Source organism: Scyliorhinus canicula, chromosome 15, assembly GCF_902713615.1.
Source record: "Scyliorhinus canicula chromosome 15, sScyCan1.1, whole genome shotgun sequence".
Classification (NCBI taxonomy): domain Eukaryota; kingdom Metazoa; phylum Chordata; class Chondrichthyes; order Carcharhiniformes; family Scyliorhinidae; genus Scyliorhinus; species Scyliorhinus canicula.
Window position 1 is genome coordinate 99,139,800 of NC_052160.1, and position 22,196 is coordinate 99,161,995.

General features: G+C 49.5%; 1 protein-coding gene across 1 annotated transcript in view; it reads left to right on the forward strand.

The window, feature by feature from the left end:
* Window positions 1-359: 359 nt before the first annotated feature.
* LOC119978362 (differentially expressed in FDCP 6 homolog) overlaps window positions 360-22,196 on the forward strand; it is a 208,329-nt gene continuing 186,492 nt past the window's right edge. The window contains exon 1 of the mRNA XM_038819950.1: window positions 360-518. Within this exon, the coding sequence (XP_038675878.1) occupies window positions 420-518 (99 nt within the window). The 5' untranslated portion in view covers window positions 360-419. The remainder of the gene's footprint in view (window positions 519-22,196) is intronic.

Genomic DNA, 22,196 nt, shown 5'->3' on the forward strand with positions numbered 1-22,196 from the left:
AAAATACTGGTCTGGCAGCATCTGTGGAGAGAGAAAGGAGCTAAGGTTTGGAGTCTGGATGGCTGTCAAAGCTCGGTGGATGAAGGGCACTCGACGCATTGAGTTTGTAACTTTAAGAATGGAATAAAAGTTTATAAAACATGTACCCTAGCAAACCTCAGATACCAGTGTGCGTGTGAAGTGTGTATATAAAAGGGGTAGGTGGGCTGGAAAGTTTGCAACTGAGTAAAATATCGAGGGAGAGAAAGTTGAGGGAAGAGAGGAGCTGCGCTCGTGCCCGATCCCTTCACCCTGGGGTGGCAGGGGCGCGGCCCCGATCATTGCCCGGGGGCGTGCCCCGGCGCGCTCCCGGCCCCCAGGAGGAGGAGCTGAGCTGGCAGTGGGGCTGGGTGCTGTGCTGCGGGCGGGCAGTCGCGGCAATGATGGAGCTGCGGAACGAGCTGCTCAAGTCCATCTGGTACGCGTTCACAGCGCTGGACGTGGAGAAAAGTGGCAAAGTGTCCAAATCGCAGCTGAAGGTAAAAGCGGGACGGGGGGGGGGATAGGGGGCAGAGCTGCCGGAGTCCTGGCCCTGAGACACACTCTAACTGCAGGATTGCAGTTAATGCAGTGTGTTGGTCATGTGGGAAGTAGCAGGATGGCCTTTCTGTATTCCTGCGTATCTACTTTTAAAAGAGAACTTTCGAGCACGTTTCTAACGATGCATAAAGTGACAGGAAGTCAAAATGTGTCAAAGCGAGGGGAGGACCTGCAGGCTGTTAGTTCAAAAGTGTTTCGCTGCTATTGAAATTAATCAGTCTGAATATTTTGTGTTACATTTGGGGCTCAGGGTAACCCTCCCCCTCCCTCCTTGTGTTATTTGAACCATTGACTTGGCCCCGGGCTCAGTAAACTTTCCACTTGCGACTTCTTCAGGAGAGATGTCAAGTTTTGCACTCAAACCTGGACCCATCTGCAGCAGACGTCTCGAAAATTAGAGTTGCCAAGCGCGACCAGCCTTTTTTTTTTCTCATGTGTGTCAGAGACACGCACACACACAGGAAATACACAGCTACACCGAGACAGAAGTGGTTACAATGGTTCTGCAGCGCAGGAGCAACCGTGACTCACGGGTTCTTTAAAACCAAACATCCCATAATCATGGGCGATTAATGCGAAAGATTAACCCCCGGCGCATGCATTTCATTCCTGGGTTTGTTTTTTTGGAAGCGCTTCTCCAACTGCATTGACTGAAGTTGCAATGCTGCTAGAGAGAGGCAGTGTGAGATGAAAGATACAGCTGGAGCTTTGACATCCTTTTGTACAAGCCGATGGGAGAAGCTTGCCGCCTTTATTGGCAGCAGCGTTCAAATCTGTTGGACACCAGGCAGAAAGTTGATCTTCACATTTCTTTACGTTACAGGTTTAAACCACACGCTGAACAACATTTTGAAAGATAGATGTTATCAGTGTTTTTGCAATAATCTGTGCCCACCCCCTTTTGTTAAGTTTAAAAATAGATAAGGAGGGTAGTGCAGAGGATGTCCTGTTACTGATGGTGCAATTGACAGTCCTATTGGTTTAGGGCAGAGGATGTGCAAAGACAGATTCAAGAGTTCGCAAGAGCGGATGGCACGGTGGCCCAGTGGTTAGCGCTGCTGCCTCACAGCGCCAGGGTCCCGGGTTTGATTCCCACCTCGGGTGGGGTTGGCCACCTTTTCCCCCCATTTCTCTGTGGGTTTCCTCCAGGTTCTCTGGTTTTTCTCCCACAGTCCAAAGATGTACCATGCTAAAATTGCCCCTTCGTGTCCAACGGCTAGGTGGGGTTATGGGGATAGGGCGGGGAGTGGGCCTAGGTATGGTGCTCTTTCGGAAGGTCGGTGCAGGCTCGATGGGCCAAATGGCCTCCTCCTGCACCGTAGGATTCTATGTCTAGAAAAAAAAATTGTTAATGACTTTTGAGGCTTTGTGAGTACAACAGCTTTGCATGTTTTCTGGTGCCTGAGAGGAATGTGGCATTTCAGTTTTAGTATGATTCTGACTAATTACAATCAGAAAATTAATGTTCAGTCACCTGTATGAAGAGAGCTTTGTAAAACTGTAAGTTCTGCTCAAGGTGTTTCAATTGCTTTGTTCGACGGGACAAACTGCAATTTAACAAAGTGTTACATGGGACTTCGTAACCCCATCACTGAACTTAACTCGAATTATTTCAAGGTGTTTCTGAGAGCTGTGATCAGATATTGTACTTTTTTGAAACAAAGTATTTCCAGTGCTACTACTTTAGTCAGAGTGATGGTGCAAAGGCCTAAAAGGTTTTGATTTTCATAAGTGATATTGAAAGAGAGTTCATCGGTATTAAATTGATTAAAGGAAACTATTAAAGAACTTTCATTTAGATAGCAACTTTCACAATCTCAGGATATCGTCAATGCACTTCACAGTCAGTAAAGTATTTTTGAAGTGTAGTGGCTGTTGTAATATGGGCGGACAAGGCAGCCAACCTGTGCAGAGCAAGATCCCACAAACAGTGACAGGACAAAAGATCGACTCAGCTGCTTGTCAGAATCACAGAATTGTTACAGTGTCGAAGGAAGCCATTTGGCCCATTATAACTGCATCTCTGTGGTATTGGTTGAGACAAATGTTGGTTCTAAGAGAGCCCTCCAACTCTTCTTTGAAACAAAATTGCAGTGGGATCTTTCCTGCCCAAAAGAGGGCAGATACCTCATCCAAAGGACAGCACGTCAGAGAGTTCAGCCTTTCCTCAATACTGCACTAAAGTTTAGCAGAGGTTATGTGCTCAGATTCCGGGAGTCAGGTTTGAACCTGCGATGTTCTGACTGAGCTGCTACCATTAGGCCAAGGCTGACCATTTTGCTTTGATGCTTTGCTTAACCAGGAGGTGAAGCAATGGGATAATTTGAGGATGTAAGTTTGAGTTATTCAACGCAAACTCTTTGGTACTGAATTGTTGGTGATTGCCATTCATATTCTCTGGCTCCATAGCTTGTCCCACCCTTTTTTTAAAGAATATATGAAATGAAATGAAAATCGCTTATTGTCACGAGTAGGCTTCAATGAAGTTACTGTGAAAAGCCCCTAGTCGCCACATTCTGGCACCTGTCCGGGGAGGCTGGTACAGGAATCGAACCGTGCTGCTGGCCTGCTTGGTCTGCTTTAAAAGCCAACAATTTAGCCCAGTGAGCTAAACCAGCCCCTATATATTGAAGTTTTTCTTTTATTTCTACTGATAATGCAACAAACCCTCAAACCTGGTACGGTGCAGCATGAATATTTCACCATATATTAATACATAAAAGGTCTTGTAGGAGCAAGTCAGACATTGCGGAACCTATATATTTGAGATAGGGGTAGCATACTTTTCGGAATGCACCCAACTTGGATCAGAGTATGCAGGTTCCGAATTCCATTGGGATACATTCTATTCTAATTTTCTGCCAATTCTGAATTGAAAGAGATTTATCGCTTATTCAGGAGCAGAGGATATTCTTCAGTGCTGCGAATTTTTGAATATTATGCAGCCTTTTTTTTCATTAACAGCAATTATCTTTCTATCTGGGAGCCCCAGAATTAAGAACAAAGGATCAAATTCTAAGGGTGTATTGAATATCTTCGCAAGTTCTTTACGTAGGATTTGATTTTGACACAGGACGAAACACAATGTATGTAGTCTCCCTTGACTACTTTGCTCTTTTCGCACAGCGAGGATATGGTGGGGTCAAAACTGTGTCTTAAGCTTGGCGTGGTATATAGATTGCATAATATTCTAAAAGAGTCTCCTTCGTTCTAAAAGACTGTGATTCTTTTGGCGTTTCCCCATATCTTTCCCCTTGACATCACAAACGTACCCCTCTATCCTTCATACAGCCTTCCATTCTAAAAGACACACTTTTATTGACTAACACTGCGGCACCTCGGCTACTGGTTGTGAACGAGGCAAAACCACCTGCCCCACCCAGTCCCTCTTCAATTTTAGATGCATCTTGCCATCGAAGTGAGTTTCTTGCAATAAAGCTTTCCTTTTTAAGGAAAGTCAAAATATTTTTCTTTTATTTTAATAGGATGATGTTACTCCCCGGCTCATTCCAGGAGCAACGTTTCAAAGTAGCTACTGCCATTGCTTAATCAGCCAAAGAGAGTGTAGGGTATTGACAGAAAAAGGAAAAAGGCTTACAAGCCAGAAATGTTCGTGACCTGCCCGGGCATGCACTAAAATATACCTCTCTCATCACCAACTGTATCAGAGGCACCATTGGCATATTATAAAGTATTTTTCTAGGATCTGAGACCTGCATGTGCCCTTGCAGGAACCGTCAAGGGGCTATTGTATGGGGAAAAAGTCTCTATAATGAGTCTCGATAATTATCATTATCATAGAATTTACAGTGCAGAAGGAGGCCATTCGGCCCATCGAGTCTGCACCAGCTCTTGGAAAGAGCACCCTACCCAAGGTCAACACCTCCACCTTATCCCCATAACCCAGTAACCCCACCCAACACTAAGGGCAATTTTGGACACTGGACACTAAGGGCAATTTATCTTGGCCAATCCACCTAACCTGCAGGAAACCAGAGCACCCGGAGGAAACCCACGCACACACGTGGAGGATGTGCAGACTCCGCACAGACAGTGACCCAAGCCGGAATTGAACCTGGGACCCTGGAGCTGTGAAGCAATTGTGCTATCCACAATGCTACCGTGCTGCCCTTAATGAATGTCTTTGGTCCCCCAAATGTATCCCCTGATTTTGTTACTAAAGTCTTCATGAATTTTGCTGAATTAGCATCAGCTGTTCGTAGTGCTCAATTGCTAAAGAATCCCGATTAGCATGATAAATAACACAGTGGTTTGCTCTGTTGCCTCAAAGCAGCAGGGACCCGGGTTCAATTCCGACCTTGGGTGACTGTCTGCGTGGAGTTTGCACTCTCATAGAATTCCTTTGGTGCAGAAGAAGGCCATTTGGCACATCGGGTCTGCGCCAACCCTCTGAAAGATCACCCTAACGAAACCCTGACCGCTCTCTTTTGTCAACAGTTTTCTTCTGATTTCTCAGCACGACACCAATGTTCAGTCAGAAATCTTCTGGGGACTTAATATGGAGCTCTCAGTCCCAGATTAGATATGTATGGGTTGCGTGAGCACGATAATTGAGAGGATTAAAGAATGAGTGGCATCAGAGCTCACAGAAACACAGCCATTCGCGTGCTCACATCACCTGATCCCACTCCTCCCACCATTTCATTAATATGATGTCAAGGTCCTGTGAGATATTTCCATTTTGCATACCAGCCATCCATGAGGTCTTTGAAGGGAGTTTCTCAAACTATAGCCATATTTAGATTTTCATGTGCGCGCACATGGACTATGTTGCAAGCCCTCAACCTCAATCTTAATAAATCCCGGGTTCATTCTCCAGCAATCGTGGAAATCATGACTCTTGGTACAAGATTTTGTTCCATAGGCTCGTTGGGTATCTTACCAAATGATCCCTCGATGGGTTTGAATTTAGACGTTTCATTAGCCAATTTAGGAGTCATGTCACTAAGCACTTCTTCCCGGAGAAGGAAGTGAAAATCTGGAAGTCTTTCCCTAAGTTTCTTCCTGCACCTCCCTCCGAAAGGATATGGATGCTGGGTCAGATTTTCTTGTGTAAAATTGCTTGATTTTGATTAGACAAGGGATATAGAGAAGAGGAGGGGCAATGTAGGCAAGGTCCATGTCAGCTATGGTATGAGTGACCGGTGGAATGGACTCTCGAGGCTGACTGGCTGACTCCTGTTCTTAATTCTAATCGGCTATTCTTCATGTGTGCTTCTTGAAGCGAGGGTTATTCGACTTTTCAATCTCATTAAGACTTTAGTTGAGCTCGATCTGAGGTCCACACATAAGCATTTTCAAGTTGAGATCACTCAGTGGTATTCAGGAGTTTCCTTATCCAGAAATGCCATTTGATTTTAGTGATGTTTGAAACGATTCCAATGAAAGATTCATCTATTGATGTCACAGTTTCTGTATTCCTAACAATCTCTTTAATCTAAGCAATATTTTATGATCTTGTCAAATGTAAAGAGTATGGACAGGGCTTTACTATCCCCTGGGTGGTAGGCTTGGAGTTTTGGGGGGGGGTTGGTGAACAGTAAAAGAGCAGGAGCTATATTGGGATGGCTCCCTGGTGCAGTTCTCCCAACGGAGAATTTTCCCATCCGGATTGCCTGCCTGCCGCAAGGAGGCAAGGAGCTGATTTACGTAAAGGCACATTTTGATGCTATTGAAACTTATTCCCCTTGAGTTTACTCCCCTGCTTTACTGAATGAGCCAACTGTTGAGGTTCAATTTCTTGGCCACGTCCAGTGCTCGACCATGTTGTTGAAGTGGCCATTCTTTCCCATCCTAGGCAGTCGGTTTTGGCAATCAGTCTGGGCAAGGAGGGCATCATGAGCAACATTAAACTAGTTGTCACTCATTGGCATGTACGAGAAGCCATTTTATTTATAAGGAATGGGGACCTTACTCTCTCTGGAGCTCAGGGGCGTTATGACCCTTTTTGTACACATTGGCTTAGGTCACATAACTTGGCACAGTTATTGAACCTATCATGCATGGCTTAACTTTGGAGACTTTGAAAGTTAAAGACAAGATGAGAATGCCGAATAGTTTAAAGAGGCAGTCAGTCCCTTGATATTAAATCAAATGGCTTTAGAAAATTGATCATTACTTAGTGAAATCTAATACTGGCAGTGGAATTAGAGGATTTTCCTGGAATTTCATGCAACTTCCACCCAGCGTTTTCCTTCATTTGTGCAGAATATTGTTGGTAGCGACTGTAATTTGACTGGTAGTTGTGAGCAGTTTTTCTGATTGTATTGGTATGGACTCACAAATTGATGGAATGTTCTTGAAGGGCCGATAAGGTCGGCATAACTACCATGATAGTAATTTTTAAAAAAATCCCTGCTGTTTAAACTTGAACAGGCCGCAGTTGTAACTGAGTCTTTTAAACCTCTACTGAACTGCTTTGATTGACTAACAGAAAAGAATCAGTAGCGTCTGTGCAATTTCAATAGAATTCTTTGTTGACATTTTCCCAAGGGCTACTATTAAGCCATTATGATTATTTGGCCGGTTCAAAAGCTATGATTATCTCAGCAGGGTGTTCCGACTTCATTGTTTGATTGACAGCTTAAAGTGGCTCTTAAATGTTTAACTGACTTTTTCATGTGGAGTCTGAATTAAAGTTTGACCTTGTATGAGATTAACCACTTGAGTTTTAAATGCGTTGTATGGGTTTTATGAATGGGAGTTTTCACACTCCAGCATGCATGAGTGAGAATTGTATTAGATTGCTCAAATTTATTCTGTGTCCTGGTGTCTGCTCGTGGTGGATACTGGGTGATTGGCTATGGAGGTGATATGGAAAGTATGAGGTCACATGGGGATTGGGCTGCGACTTAAGTTGGCATTGAGTTAGCATAGAGGGTATAAGGGGCTGGGAAGAGTGAGAAGGGATATGGGGTGTAGGGAGTGGGAGGTGAGGCCTGGTGAGCCAAACAGTTTCTGAAACAACTGGGATGCACACCTAGAGAGCTGAGGCAGGCCATCGAACCAGCCCACCCCAGCACTCGCCGACTTGAGCTACCCGCCTTGGCAGCGAAAATCTGGCTCAAGCTGTGTATCACAAAGAGGCAGTTGTTGGGTTAATAATCTACAAACAAGTGCTTTCTGAAGATAGACAGAAAAACGCACCATAATCAAACAAAGACATCATAGGACTTGTAGAGAATGAAACCGGCTCAGTAAAACCGTACAAGAAAGTCGAAGAGAAGCACAGACTGCTGCAAAGCATTTGGAATAAAGTGGAAGGTGCGTGCGTGACAGAGATAAGAAAATCGTTCAGACAGCTATGGGTTGTGTTCAGGACATAGGATTACAGAGTTGTCGGGAAGTCGATGAGATGCAGATCTGGAATTTTGGCTGAAATGGTGTAGGAAGTCGAAGGTGAACACAGTATCTATCAGTTTATCACACAGTGTCTTGATATTGGGTCACGTGCTCAGGAATGTGGACTTGAAACATGCTCTGACATGTACGGGTAAAATGACAAGCCTCTGGGAGTTCAGTGTTGCGCTGCTTCCAGTTATAATTAAAATGATATTTTGGGGAAAAGAAAATCTGCCAAATTGATTGTGGTGAATGTGTGGTACTAGTAATTCACCAGTGTATTAGTATCATGTTCAGCCATTGTGTTACAGCTATGTTGTGTTGTTGACCTGTGGGCTCCATCTATGGGCCATTGTGTGGCTTCACCCACAGGGGGATATGTTGGGGCATGTACGGGCTCCGCCCATGGCTTCTCCCTTTGAAAGGAAGTATAAAGAGCAGTTGACCTGTAGGCGGATCACAGTATTGTACCAGTCGCAGGCAGGCACTGTTCTAAGCTGATTAAAACCTCGGTTTACTTCTACTCGTGTCTTTGAGTGAATTGATGTTCGCATCATTAGTGGTGAAATTAGTATTAATGTTCTCAGTACCAGATTAACGTGAATACTTGAGGTAGGTGCGTCATTCATCTACATAGCAAGATTTCTGCTCTAGTCCAAAGAATGCACGTTACGCACAGTAAGTTTCTTAACCTCTCACCTTTTACTCAATCTCACGGAAATCTCAATATGATATTGAAATACAGAAAAGCTGTCATGAGAGATTAAGTTTTAAATAGTTGTAGGGAATCGAGGTGGAATCATTCCAGTGGCTGCAATAATTCTCCGAAGGTTTCTACAGAGCGCAGCATCATTTCTACCCCTTCTCCTGCCAAACATTCCTTGCCCAAGTCCATGGGGCGGAATTCTCCGCAACGGCCGACGCCGTCGTGAAACCCGGAGTGTTTCACGACGGTGTCGGAGGCAGCTCCTCGCCCCCTATTCCCCCCCCCCCCTTGGGGGGCTAGGAGCGGCATTGTGGGGAACGTGGGCGGCGGCGCCTAATGATGTCAGCCACGCATGCGCAGGTTGGCCGGCGCCAACCCACGCATGCGTGGTTGTCGTCTTCCCCTCCGCTGCCCCGCAAGACATGGCGGCTTGATCTTGCGGGGCGGCGGAGGGGAAAGAGTGCGTCTCTTGGAGACGCCGGCCCGACGATCGGTGGGCACCGATCACGGGCCAGTCCCCTCCCGAGCATGGCCGTGGTGGTCAATCCCCTCTCCGCCCCCCACAAGCCCCAAACTCGCCTTTGGCGCGCTGTTCACGCCGGCAGCGACCAGGTGTGGTTGCCGCCAGCGTGAACAGGTCGGGAACGGCAGGCTACTCGGCCCATCCAGGCCGGAGAATCGCGGGTCGCCGTGAGAAACGCCGACCCGCAATTCCCTGGGGGGGGGGGTGGGTGGGGGGGGGGGGGGGGGGGGGGGGGGGGGGGGGGGGGGGGGGGGGGGGGGAGAATTGCGGGGGGTTCCCGGCCTGGGGAGCGGAGAATCGCGCCCATGATTTCTAACCCGTGCACTTTCTCATCACAGTTCTCACTGATCTCAATAAAGTCAGGCCCATAGGGTGTTATCAGTGTGGTGAATAAATTCATGGATTAGGCTAAACTGCCACTAATTTAGTGTTCTTCCCTGTAGCCGTCTATTTCTAAAAAATCATTAAACCCGAACAAAAATATTATTGAGCATCCGTTGTGTTGAGATAGAATTGTTAAATTGATCAGTCAATAGACTCCATGAACTTTTGTCTAGATCCATTGGAGCTCTCTGAATTTGATGGAACATCAACGGATCTCTTGTGGTATTGCTCATGGTGGCACAGTGGTTAACTCTGCTGCCTTCCAGCGGGTTCAATTCCAGCCTTGGGTGACTGTCTGTGTGGAGTTTGCATGTTCTCCCCATATCTGCGTGGGCTTTATTCCGGACGCTCCGGTTTCCTCCCACAGTTCAAAGAATGCGGGTTAAGTGGATTGGCCATGCTAAATTTCCCCTTGGTGTCCAAAGTTGTTCACCTTAGGTGAGGTTACGGGGATAGGGTGGGGGAGTGGGCCCAGGTTAGGGTGCTCTTTCAGAAGGTTGGTGCAGACTCGATGGGCCAAATGGCCTCCTTCTGCACTGTAGGGTTTCTATGGGCTGGATTCTTCTGCCCCACCCGCTGCGAGATCACCACGTGCGAGATGCGGATAATGGAAGAGCCCATGGACCTCTGGCGGGATTCCACCTGATGATTCAAATTCTGTCAAAGGAAGTGCTATTTTAGAATACTGGGGGGGGCAAGAGGGTAAACATTAAAGTAAATATGAAATGGGAGGTGTACACATTCCGAATGTTTAACTATATTGTAGATGTTTGTGATTACTAAGCAAGAATGTAAGATTAACAATGTTCCGTGTTGTCATTTGAACATCAGTCTGTTCAGAGTGAGGGTGGAAGGAATTGGTCAGTGTGAAATTTTGGGATCCAGTTTCCTTGATGTGAAAGTTATACCAGCTTCCACGCTGATCGATCCTACTTGTGAATTCATGCCACATTTCTTCATCTCATAAAACTGATGTAAAACAAATAGAAATCAGATTTCGTAAAAAAAAACTTTTATTCAAATTTTTGATAGTTAAACATTTGAAACATGCATCACAAAACATAACCAACACAAACCACCCCCTCGCCCAATACGCTCAACCAAACACCCCTCCCTCCCCCTCAGCAGTTGACAGTAACCATCTTCTTGAAATGTAGTACAAACAAACCCCATCTCTTGTGGAACCCCTCATTCGCCCCCCTCAAAGCAAATTTCACCTTTTCCAAATATAAAAACTCCATTAGATTCCCCCAGCCATACTGAGGCACAGGGTGGAGAAACTGACCTGTGCCCCAACAGAACCCTCCTGCTAGTGATTGACGAGGCGAAGGCCAAAACATCTTCCCCAGCTCCTGTCTGCAACTCCGGCAAGTCTCACACCCCAATATGGTCCCCAGGGGAATGGACTCTTCAATCCATGTGTTAGATCGCCGACAAGGTGCTAAAGAACAATCTCCAAAATTTCTCTATCTTAGGCAGAACCAGAACATAATTAGGTGATAATCTATAATCACAAGTAGGTTTACATCAACACTGCAGTGAAGTTGCTGTGAAAAGCCCCTAGTCGCCAAACTACAGCATCTGTTCGGGTACATGGAGGGAGAATTCAGAATGTCCAATTCACCTAACAAGCACGTCTTACCGCAAGGAACTTCAGAGAGTCGTGAACACAGCCTAGTCCATCACATGAACCTGCCTCCCATCCATTGACTCTATCTACACCTCCCGCTGCCTGGGGGAAGCGGCAGCATAATCAAAGACGCCTCACACCCGGCTTACTCACTCTTCCAACATCTTCCATCGGGCAGGAAATACAAAAGTCTGAGAACACGCACAAATAAAATCAAGAACAGCTTCTTCCCTGCTGTCACCAGACTCCTAAACGACCCTCTTATGGACTGACCTGATTGATACTACACTCCTGTATGCTTCACCCGATGCCGGTGTCTATGTGTTTACATTGTGTACCTTGTGTTGTCCTATTATGTATTTTCTTTTTACTTTATTTTCTTTTCATGAACTAAGTGATCTGTTTGAGCAGCTCGCAGAAAAATACTTTTCACTGTACCTCAGTACACGTGACAATAAACAATCCAATCCAACCTCGGTACATGTGGTAATAAACAAATACAATCCAACTTGTGGGAGGAAACCGGAGCACCCGGAGGAAACTCACGCAGACATGTGGAGAACCTACAGACTTCGAACAGACAGTGACAAAGTCGGGAATCGAACCCGGGTCCCTGGCACTGTGAAGCAACAGTGCTAACCATTGTGCTACCGTGCTGCCCATTAGCCAGGCGCCTCCCACACTGTGCCGGAAAAGTTGGAAAAACCCTTTTTGCAAAATCTCACACCTATATTTACCTAAAAACCTCCCCCCTCGGGACCACCAAACTTCTCCCCCAACTCCTCCAAACTCGCAATTCGCCCTTCCAAAAACAAGTCTTTCATTTCCATCAGCACTCGCTCCTCCCATCCCCGAAATCTAGCATCCATCCTCAATGGCTCAAACCCATGGTTCCCTCGGACGGGCGTCAACTCCGACTCCACCCCCAAACTAAAGTATGGCTAAAATTGCCTCCAAATATTCAGTGTGGCCACCACCAGCGAATTGCCCGAATACTTCCTAATTGAATCCGATTTATTCCTCCTGAATTCTAGCTTGAGCAGCCTCCCAATCATAACAAAATGAACTTAGGACTGCAGTTATACTTATAGGTGAAAAAAGTCCAATTTGCTGAAATGCTGTAGATCAGTCAGCATGTGCGGAACAGGACTGCAGTCTGGGTCAGTCGGACAGGACTGCAGTCTGGGTCAGTCGGACAGGACTGCGGTCTGGGTCAGTGTCTGTGGGACAGGACTGCAGTCTGGGTCAGTCAGACAGGACTGCGGACTGGGTCAGTCAGACAGGACTGCGGACTGGGTCAGTCGGACAGGACTGCGGTCTGGGTCAGTCGGACAGGACTGCGGTCTGGGACAGTAGGACAGGACTGCGGTCTGGGTCAGTCAGACAGGACTGCAGTCTGGGTCAGTCGGACAGGACTGCGGTCTGGGTCAGTCAGACAGGACTGCGGTCTGGGTCAGTCAGACAGGACTGCAGTCTGGGTCAGTCGGACGGGTCTGCGGTCTGGGTCAGTCGGACGGGACTGCGGTCTGGGTCAGTCGGACAGGACTGCGGTCTGGGTCAGTCGGACAGGACTGCGGTCTGGGTCAGTCGGACAGGACTGCGGTCTGGGTCAGTCGGACAGGACTGCGGTCTGGGTCAGTGCCTGTGGGACAGGACTGCGGTCTGGGTCAGTGCCTGTGGGACAGGACTGCGGTCTGGGTCAGTGCCTGTGGAACAGGACTGCGGTCTGGGTCAGTGAGACAGGACTGCGGTCTGGGTCAGTCAGACAGGACTGCGGTCTGGGTCAGTCAGACAGGACTGCGGTCTGGGTCAGTCAGACAAGACTGCAGTCTGGGTCAGTCAGACAGGACTGCGGTCTGGGTCAGTCAGACAGGACTGCGGTCTGGGTCAGTGAGACAGGACTGCGGTCTGGGTCAGTCAGACAGGACTGCGGTCTGGGTCAGTCAGACAGGACTGCGGTCTGGGTCAGTCGGACAGGACTGCGGTCTGGGTCAGTGCCTGTGGGACAGGACTGCGGTCTGGGTCAGTGAGACAGGACTGCGGTCTGGGTCAGTCAGACAGGACTGCGGTCTGGGTCAGTCAGACAGGACTGCGGTCTGGGTCAGTCAGACAGGACTGCGGTCTGGGTCAGTCAGACAGGACTGCGGTCTGGGTCAGTCAGACAGGACTGCAGTCTGGGTCAGTCAGACAGGACTGCGGTCTGGGTCAGTCAGACAGGACTGCAGTCTGGGTCAGTGCCTGTGGGACAGGACTGCGGTCTGGGTCAGTCGGACAGGACTGCCGTCTGGGTCAGTGCCTGTGGGACAGGACTGCGATCTGGGTCAGTCAGACAGGACTGCGGTCTGGGTCAGTCAGACAGGACTGCAGTCTGGGTCATTGCCTGTGGGACAGGACTGTGGTCTGGGTCAGTGCCTGTGGGACAGGACTGCGGTCTGGGTCAGTGCCTGTGGGACAGGACTGCGGTCTGGGTCAGTGCCTGTGGGACAGGACTGCGGACTGGGTCAGTCAGACAGGACTGCGGTCTGGGTCAGTCGGACAGTACTGCAGTCTGGGTCAGTCAGACAGGACTGCGGTCTGGGTCAGTCAGACAGGACTGCGGTCTGGGTGAGTCAGACAGGACTGCAGTCTGGGTCAGTGCCTGTGGGACAGGACTGCGGTCTGGGTCAGTCAGACAGGACTGCGGTCTGGGTCAGTGCCTGTGGGACAGGACTGCGGTCTGGGTCAGTCAGACAGGACTGCGGTCTGGGTCAGTGCCTGTGGGACAGGACTGCAGTCTGGGTCAGTCGGACAGGACTGCAGTCTGGGTCAGTGCCTGTGGGACAGGACTGCGGTCTGGGTCAGTCAGACAGGACTGCGGTCTGGGTCAGTCGGACAGGACTGCGGTCTGGGTCAGTCAGACAGGACCGCAGTCTGGGTCAGTCGGACAGGACTGCGGTCTGGGTCAGTCGGACAGGACTGCAGTCTGGGTCAGTCGGACAGGACTGCAGTCTGGGTCAGTCAGACAGGACTGCGGTCTGGGTCAGTCGGACAGGTCTGCGGTCTGGGTCAGTCGGACAGGACTGCGGTCTGGGTCAGTCGGATGGGACTGCGGTCTGGGTCAGTCGGACAGGACTGCAGTCTGGGTCAGTGCCTGTGGGACAGGACTGCAGTCTGGGTCAGTCAGACAAGGCTGCGGTCTGGGTCAGTCACACAGGACTGCGGTCTGGGTCAGTGCCTGTGGGACAGGACTGCGGTCTGGGTCAGTCAGACAGGACTGCAGTCTGGGTCAGTGCCTGTGGGACAGGACTGCGGTCTGGGTCAGTCAGACAGGACTGCAGTCTGGGTCATTGCCTGTGGGACAGGACTGCGGTCTGGGTCAGTGCCTGTGGGACAGGACTGCGGTCTGGGTCAGTGCCTGTGGGACAGGACTGCGGTCTGGGTCAGTGCCTGTGGGACAGGACTGCGGTCTGAGTCAGTCAGACAAGACTGCGGTCTGGGTCAGTCGGACAGGACTGCAGTCTGGGTCAGTCGGACAGTACTGCAGTCTGGGTCAGTCAGACAAGACTGCAGTCTGGTCAGTCAGACAGGACTGCGGTCTGGGTCAGTCAGACAGGACTGCGGTCTGGGTCAGTGAGACAGGACTGCGGTCTGGGTCAGTCGGACAGGACTGCGGTCTGGGTCAGTGCCTGTGGGACAGGACTGCGGTCTGGGTCAGTCAGACAGGACTGCGGTCTGGGTCAGTCAGACAGGACTGCGGTCTGGGTCAGTCAGACAGGACTGCGGTCTGGGTCAGTTGGACAGGACTGCGGTCTGGGTCAGTGCCTGTGGGACAGGACTGCGGTCTGGGTCAGTGAGACAGGACTGCGGTCTGGGTCAGTGAGACAGGACTGCGGTCTGGGTCAGTGAGACAGGACTGCGGTCTGGGTCAGTCAGACAGGACTGCGGTCTGGGTCAGTCAGACAGGACTGCAGTCTGGGTCAGTCAGACAGGACTGCGGTCTGGGTCAGTCAGACAGGACTGCAGTCTGGGTCAGTGCCTGTGGGACAGGACTGCGGTCTGGGTCAGTCGGACAGGACTGCCGTCTGGGTCAGTGCCTGTGGGACAGGACTGCGGTCTGGGTCAGTCAGACAGGACTGCGGTCTGGGTCAGTCAGACAGGACTGCAGTCTGGGTCATTGCCTGTGGGACAGGACTGCGGTCTGGGTCAGTGCCTGTGGGACAGGACTGCGGTCTGGGTCAGTGCCTGTGGGACAGGACTGCGGTCTGGGTCAGTGCCTGTGGGACAGGACTGCGGACTGGGTCAGTCAGACAGGACTGCGGTCTGGGTCAGTCGGACAGGACTGCAGTCTGGGTCAGTCGGACAGTACTGCAGTCTGGGTCAGTCAGACAGGACTGCGGTCTTGGTCAGTCAGACAGGACTGCGGTCTGGGTGAGTCAGACAGGACTGCAGTCTGGGTCAGTGCCTGTGGGACAGGACTGCGGTCTGGGTCAGTCAGACAGGACTGTGGTCTGGGTCAGTGCCTGTGGGACAGGACTGCGGTCTGGGTCAGTCAGACAGGACTGCGGTCTGGGTCAGTGCCTGTGGGACAGGACTGCAGTCTGGGTCAGTCGGACAGGACTGCAGTCTGGGTCAGTGCCTGTGGGACAGGACTGCGGTCTGGGTCAGTCAGACAGGACTGCGGTCTGGGTCAGTCGGACAGGACTGCGGTCTGGGTCAGTCAGACAGGACCGCAGTCTGGGTCAGTGAGACAGGACTGCGGTCTGGGTCAGTCGGACAGGACTGCAGTCTGGGTCAGTCGGACAGGACTGCAGTCTGGGTCAGTCAGACAGGACTGCGGTCTGGGTCAGTCGGACAGGACTGCAGTCTGGGTCAGTGCCTGTGGGACAGGACTGCAGTCTGGGTCAGTCAGACAAGACTGCGGTCTGGGTCAGTCAGACAGGACTGCGGTCTGGGTCAGTGCCTGTGGGACAGGACTGCGGTCTGGGTCAGTCAGACAGGACTGCAGTCTGGGTCAGTCAGACAGGACTGCGGTCTGGGTCAGTGCCTGTGGGACAGGACTGCGGTCTGGGTCAGTGCCTGTGGGACAGGACTGCGGTCTGGGTCAGTCAGACAGGACTGCAGTCTGGGTCATTGCCTGTGGGACAGGACTGCGGTCTGGGTCAGTGCCTGTGGGACAGGACTGCGGTCTGGGTCAGTGCCTGTGGGACAGGACTGCGGTCTGGGTCAGTGCCTGTGGGACAGGACTGCGGTCTGGGTCAGTCAGACAGGACTGCGGTCTGGGTCAGTCGGACAGGACTGCAGTCTGGGTCAGTGAGACAGGACTGCGGTCTGGGTCAGTCGGACAGTACTGCAGTCTGGGTCAGTCAGACAGGACTGCGGTCTGGGTCAGTCAGACAGGACTGCGGTCTGGGTCAGTCAGACAGGACTGCGGTCTGGGTCAGTCAGACAGGACTGCAGTCTGGGTCAGTGCCTGTGGGACAGGACTGCGGTCTGGGTCAGTCAGACAGGACTGCGGTCTGGGTCAGTGCCTGTGGGACAGGACTGCAGTCTGGGTCAGTCGGACAGGACTGCAGTCTGGGTCAGTGCCTGTGGGACAGGACTGCGGTCTGGGTCAGTCAGACAGGACTGCGGTCTGGGTCAGTCGGACAGGACTGCGGTCTGGGTCAGTCAGACAGGACCGCAGTCTGGGTCAGTGAGACAGGACTGCGGTCTGGGTCAGTCGGACAGGACTGCAGTCTGGGTCAGTCGGACAGGACTGCCGTCTGGGTCAGTCAGACAGGACTGCGGTCTGGGTCAGTTGGACAGGACTGCAGTCTGGGTCAGTGCCTGTGGGACAGGACTGCAGTCTGGGTCAGTCAGACAAGACTGTGGTCTGGGTCAGTCAGACAGGACTGCGGTCTGGGTCAGTGCCTGTGGGACAGGACTGCGGTCTGGGTCAGTCAGACAGGACTGCAGTCTGGGTCAGTGCCTGTGGGACAGGACTGCAGTCTGGGTCAGTGCCTGTGGCACAGGACTGCGGTCTGGGTCAGTGCCTGTGGGACAGGACTGCAGTCTGGGTCAGTGCCTGTGGGACAGGACTGCAGTCTGGGTCAGTGCCTGTGGGACAGGACTGCGGTCTGGGTCAGTGCCTGTGGGACAGGACTGCGGTCTGGGTCAGTGCCTGTGGGACAGGACTGCAGTCTGGGTCAGTCGGACAGGACTGCAGTCTGGGTCAGTCAGACAGGACTGCAGTCTGGGTCAGTCAGTCAGTGCTGTTATGAAAGGAGAGGTGAAAATTGGACAGTATATTTGAGTTGTCTGGTTGACAGTCTGCCACATTATCATGTTGTATCCTATGGTTTGTTGTGTGGGTGTCTGTATTTTGCATGAAAAGTCCTGATGTCACTGAAGTGCCCATTGCATCAGGCACTTTGCCGAAATTTCCATGGAGAGGTTATCACTATCCAATTGGCTTTTCATCCTTTTATTTAACCCAATGATTGGGCCCTGTATTTCTGAACTGGGCCTCTTCATCAGGATCATCAAACAAAGACAGGTCCCCTTTCTGTGACAACATAATGTGGAGATGCCGGCGTTGGACTGGGGTGAGCACAGTAAGAAGTCTGACAACACCAGGTTAAAGTCTAACAGCTTTGTTACAAACAAACCTGTTGGACTTTAACCTGGTGTTGTAAGACTTCTTTCTATGACAGTAGCTGTTGTATTTTTTGTAAGTCTTCATTCATTAATACAGCGAAAAGCTTTGGGACATACAAATAGCTTTTAATTGTATTTACAAAATGAGTGCGAGTGAGGCAAGTAGGTGGGGTAGTACCACGTCAGTTGGGCAGGGTGGGGATGGGAGCAGATTGGTTGCTTGTAGAGTGGGTTAGTTGCCTGCTGGTTAGGGTGCTGAGGATGGGGTGAGATCGGGTTTGGCATTAATTAGAGAATCTGGGGCTGAGGTTGTTGCTGGGGGGGGTGTCAAGGTTGTGAGTCGAAGCGGGGTCACTTCTATATTTACCCAGGGGTTAGATTTGGTTTCCCCCAGGATAGCATTTTCTGGTAGCCATTCAGATAAATGACTCTAACTTGGAGACGATTTCAAAGGGTTCTGGATGCAGGAGAATTGTCAATCGGAATTTGAAACATAGGCAATTCCTGCGGTATCCTTGGGGTCCAGCATCTCATCCTGAGGGGTACATCGTGGGGTTTACAACAATCCGGACACGAGAAGATCTGTCTCGTATGTCCCGCTTGTAGTAAATAGCTGGTATTATTTTGGTCTCTGACCTGCAGATTCTTTATACGAGTCTTGGGAACTAAAGTTTTTATTTGAGTTTGATTTGGAGTAAAAGAAAGGTCAATTTTCTTATCAATCCAGTCATTGATCCGAAGATATTTTACCTGAAGGTAGCAGGAACCTCCAGACGCTCCGCTTTCCTCCACAGTCCACAGATGTGCAGGTTCGGTGGATTGGCCATGCTAAATTGCCCATCGTGTCCAAAAAGGTAGGTCATGGGGATAGGGTGGAGTTGTGAACTTGAGTAGGGTACTCTTTCCAAGGGCCGGTGCAGACTCGATGGGCTGAATGGCCTCCTTCTGAACTGTAAATTCTAAGAAATTGTTGAAAAAGGAGATTAAAGATCTTGCAGAAAATGTGGTTCACGTCTTCTGCTAATGGCTGCAGGTTTGATAGATAAATATCCTGTTTAGTCCAGACTCTCCTGTACTGCACAGATGAGAGGAAAATGGTGGTCAAAACTGATGGGTTTAGCTATAGACTGTGATAAGAATTTGAATCTCCTTTATATGCCAGCTGTGGCTCAGTTGTTGCCCACATGCCGTGAGACAGGAGGTTGTTTGTTGGATGACACTGCAGAGCTGGGAGAGAGCACTCAGTTTTCAACCCTCTGCCCCCTCAGCTGAGCATTTAAGATCATCTGGCCACTGTTCTGAAGACCAGCAGGGGAGTTATTCCAGTGTCCTGGCCAATATTTATCTCAATAAACCAACATCATTTAACAGATTATCTGGTCATGATCATATTGCTATTTGTGGCTCCTTATGCCTTTCCTATATTCCAACATAGTACTTCACTGTTCCACACTGGCTGTAAAGACATTTGGGATGTGTTTTCTATCATATATATACATATGCAAGTTCTCTCTTCAGTGATTCCACAAATGTTTATTCATGTCAGACGTATAATACAAAAAATATATAGTTAATGAAAATGATTACGTAGGGGTGCTGGTCTGATTTGTTGAAAGAATGACAGGAGTCACTCACAATTGAATCCAAGTGCTGTTAAACAGGCTTGAGTGGTTTTATACAGTTCTTGAAGTCTACTGGGCCACTTTAAATGTCAATAGAGAGCTAACCACAATCGCTGTGGGACTGGAGTCGCGAGCAGGCAGGCCAGACCAAGTAAGGCGACACGCTTCCTTCCCTAAAGGACAGTAAGAAGTCTTACAACACCAGGTTAAAGTCCAACAGGTTTGTTTCAAACACGAGCTTTCGGAGCACGGCTCCTTCTTCAGGTGAATGGAAAGGCTTGTTCTTCACCTGAAGAAGGAGCCGTGCTCCGAAAGCTCGTGTTTGAAACAAACCTGTTGGACTTTAACCTGGTGTTGTAAGACTTCTTACTGTGCTCACCCCAGTCCAACGCCGGCATCTCCACATCATGGCTTCCCTAAAGGACACTAGGGAACCATTTGGGTTTTTGTGACAATATTTTTTTTGTTTCTTTAAAATAAATTTAGAGTAGCCAATTCTTTTTTCCCCAATTAAGGGGCAATTTAGCCTGGCCAATACCCTGCCCACCTTTTTCAGTTGTGAGGTTGAGACCCACACCGACATGGGGAGAATGTGCAAACTCTACATGGACAGTGACCCGGGGCTGGGATAGAACCTGGGACCTCGGCTCCGTGAGGAGAAGTGCTAACCACGGCGCCACTGTGCCGCCCAAGGGTTTATGTGACAATCTGATAGTTTCATGGTAACTCTTTACTTGTACCAGGGGTTTTTTTAAGATTCCAGACTTTTCACAAAACTGATTTTCCATTCTCACTTTTAACTCTCATTTATTGTTGTTGTTGCTGGATTCAGTCCAAGGTTCTGGATTACTGTGAGAAGTGAACCTGTGATGCTGTTGTGGATGTTGCATAGTTCAGCAAATCGGAAAGTCGCCCCATGAAGAATGTGGTTTCCTGGCGTCCTAGAGGCCTTGGCCGTTACATTTTCTCTTTCAAAGAAATTGCACAGGCACAATGGTCAGGCAACCTCCCCCTGTGCTGAATCATTCTATGATTCTAAGCAAAATGTTTCCATATAAATAGGACAAATAATTTAGAGAGACTAAATATTATTTTTTTACTGGTAAAATCCCTTTAAAAAATTTCAGAGTCACCGAGCAATTTGCTGCCTGATTGCCATGAACTGCCAGATTTTCCAACATAACAACTGTGACTACCACGATTTTTGGCATCTTGGCAACATGAAAGGCATTGCCATCCCATAGAATCCCTACAGTGCAGAAGGAGGCCCATCGAGTCTGCACCAAACCACAGAAAGAGGACACTAACCTATGCCCACTCCCTCCCCTTATCCCTGTAATCCCTCCCCTTATCCCTAATCTTTGGACACTTGAGGGGCAATGTAGCATGGCAATCCACCTAACCTCAACATCTTTGGATTGTGGGTGGAAACTGGTGCACCTGGGGGAAACCCACGCAGACACGGGAGAATAGGGGTGGCATGGTGGTACAGTGGTTAGCACTGCTGCCTCACAGTGCCAGGGACCTGGGTTTGATTCCGACCTCAGGTGATTGTCTGTGGTGAGTTTGTACGTGCCTGTGTGGGTTTCCTCTGGGTGCTTCGGTTCCCTCTCACAGTCCAAAGCTGTGCAGGTTAGGTGGATTGGCCATGATAAATTGCCCCTTAGGGTGGAATTGCAGAAATAGGTGAGGTTTGGGCCTCGGTAGGGTGGTCTTTCAATGGGCCGGTGCAGACCCGGTGGGCTGAATGGCCTCCTTCTGCACTGTAGGGATTCTATGATTCTATGAATATCTACGCAGTCACCCAAGGCCGGAATTGAACCTGGGTCCCTGGAGCTGTGAGGCAGCAGTGCTAACCACTGAGCCACCGTGTCACACTTGTAGTCTTATCAAAGCACAAATAACAAATTCCAGCTTCAGCAAATCACTTTGCTCTACCCGTGAAATGAGCGTGAGTCTGTGGCTCTCTGTCCGTCCACCATTTAGAATAGAATAATCACTTCCTTTTGCGTCTAGCTGACAGCACTAGTGTTTGTTTACTATATGCATAGCGTATAGTGTGTAAATAAGACTGACAAATTCAAAGTGGATCAGCAAGTATCAACTTTGTTAAAGTGGTGTTCTAGCGATTTCTTCTACTGTTTTATTATACTATGTTGCTTTTGGTATTGAGGTGACTGTACTCCCACTATTGGGCCAGTGATGAACAAATAACTGCTTAGCTGAATATGCCAAGAAATTGTTAAACAACTGGCCCACGCTACAGTACAGTTTCTGTAAAGAGTAAGTTCAATCCTGGTCTTTTCTTTGAAAAAACAAAGTCAGATATAACTAATGGATGTTTTTAACTGATTTTGTGCTGGGACTGCGCTAACTTTACGTTAACATGACTGAAGCAAAGCAAGAGCTCTGTGTCAGTGGCAGATTGAACACAACCCATGGTGCTATTTTGCTGATGGATACTGAAACTCATTTTAAATTCATAGAACGTTCGTGTTTGATTCAATCTCATCAGACTGATCCCTGCCCATGTGATTGCATATACTGGAACCGACTGCAGTAGTTAGAATGTTTAAAACATCAGATGTGCTCTTTTTCCAATGTCTCCTGTTGATAAGTACATTTCCCAAACTGAAACTGAGCCACTCTGAGCAGAAATGTCCCATGTATGGGGCGGGATTCTCTGACCCCGGGGCCAGGTCGGAGAATCGCCGGGCGCGATTCACGCGACGCCACCCAGATGCTGGTCCGCCAATTCTCCGGTGACCGGAGGAT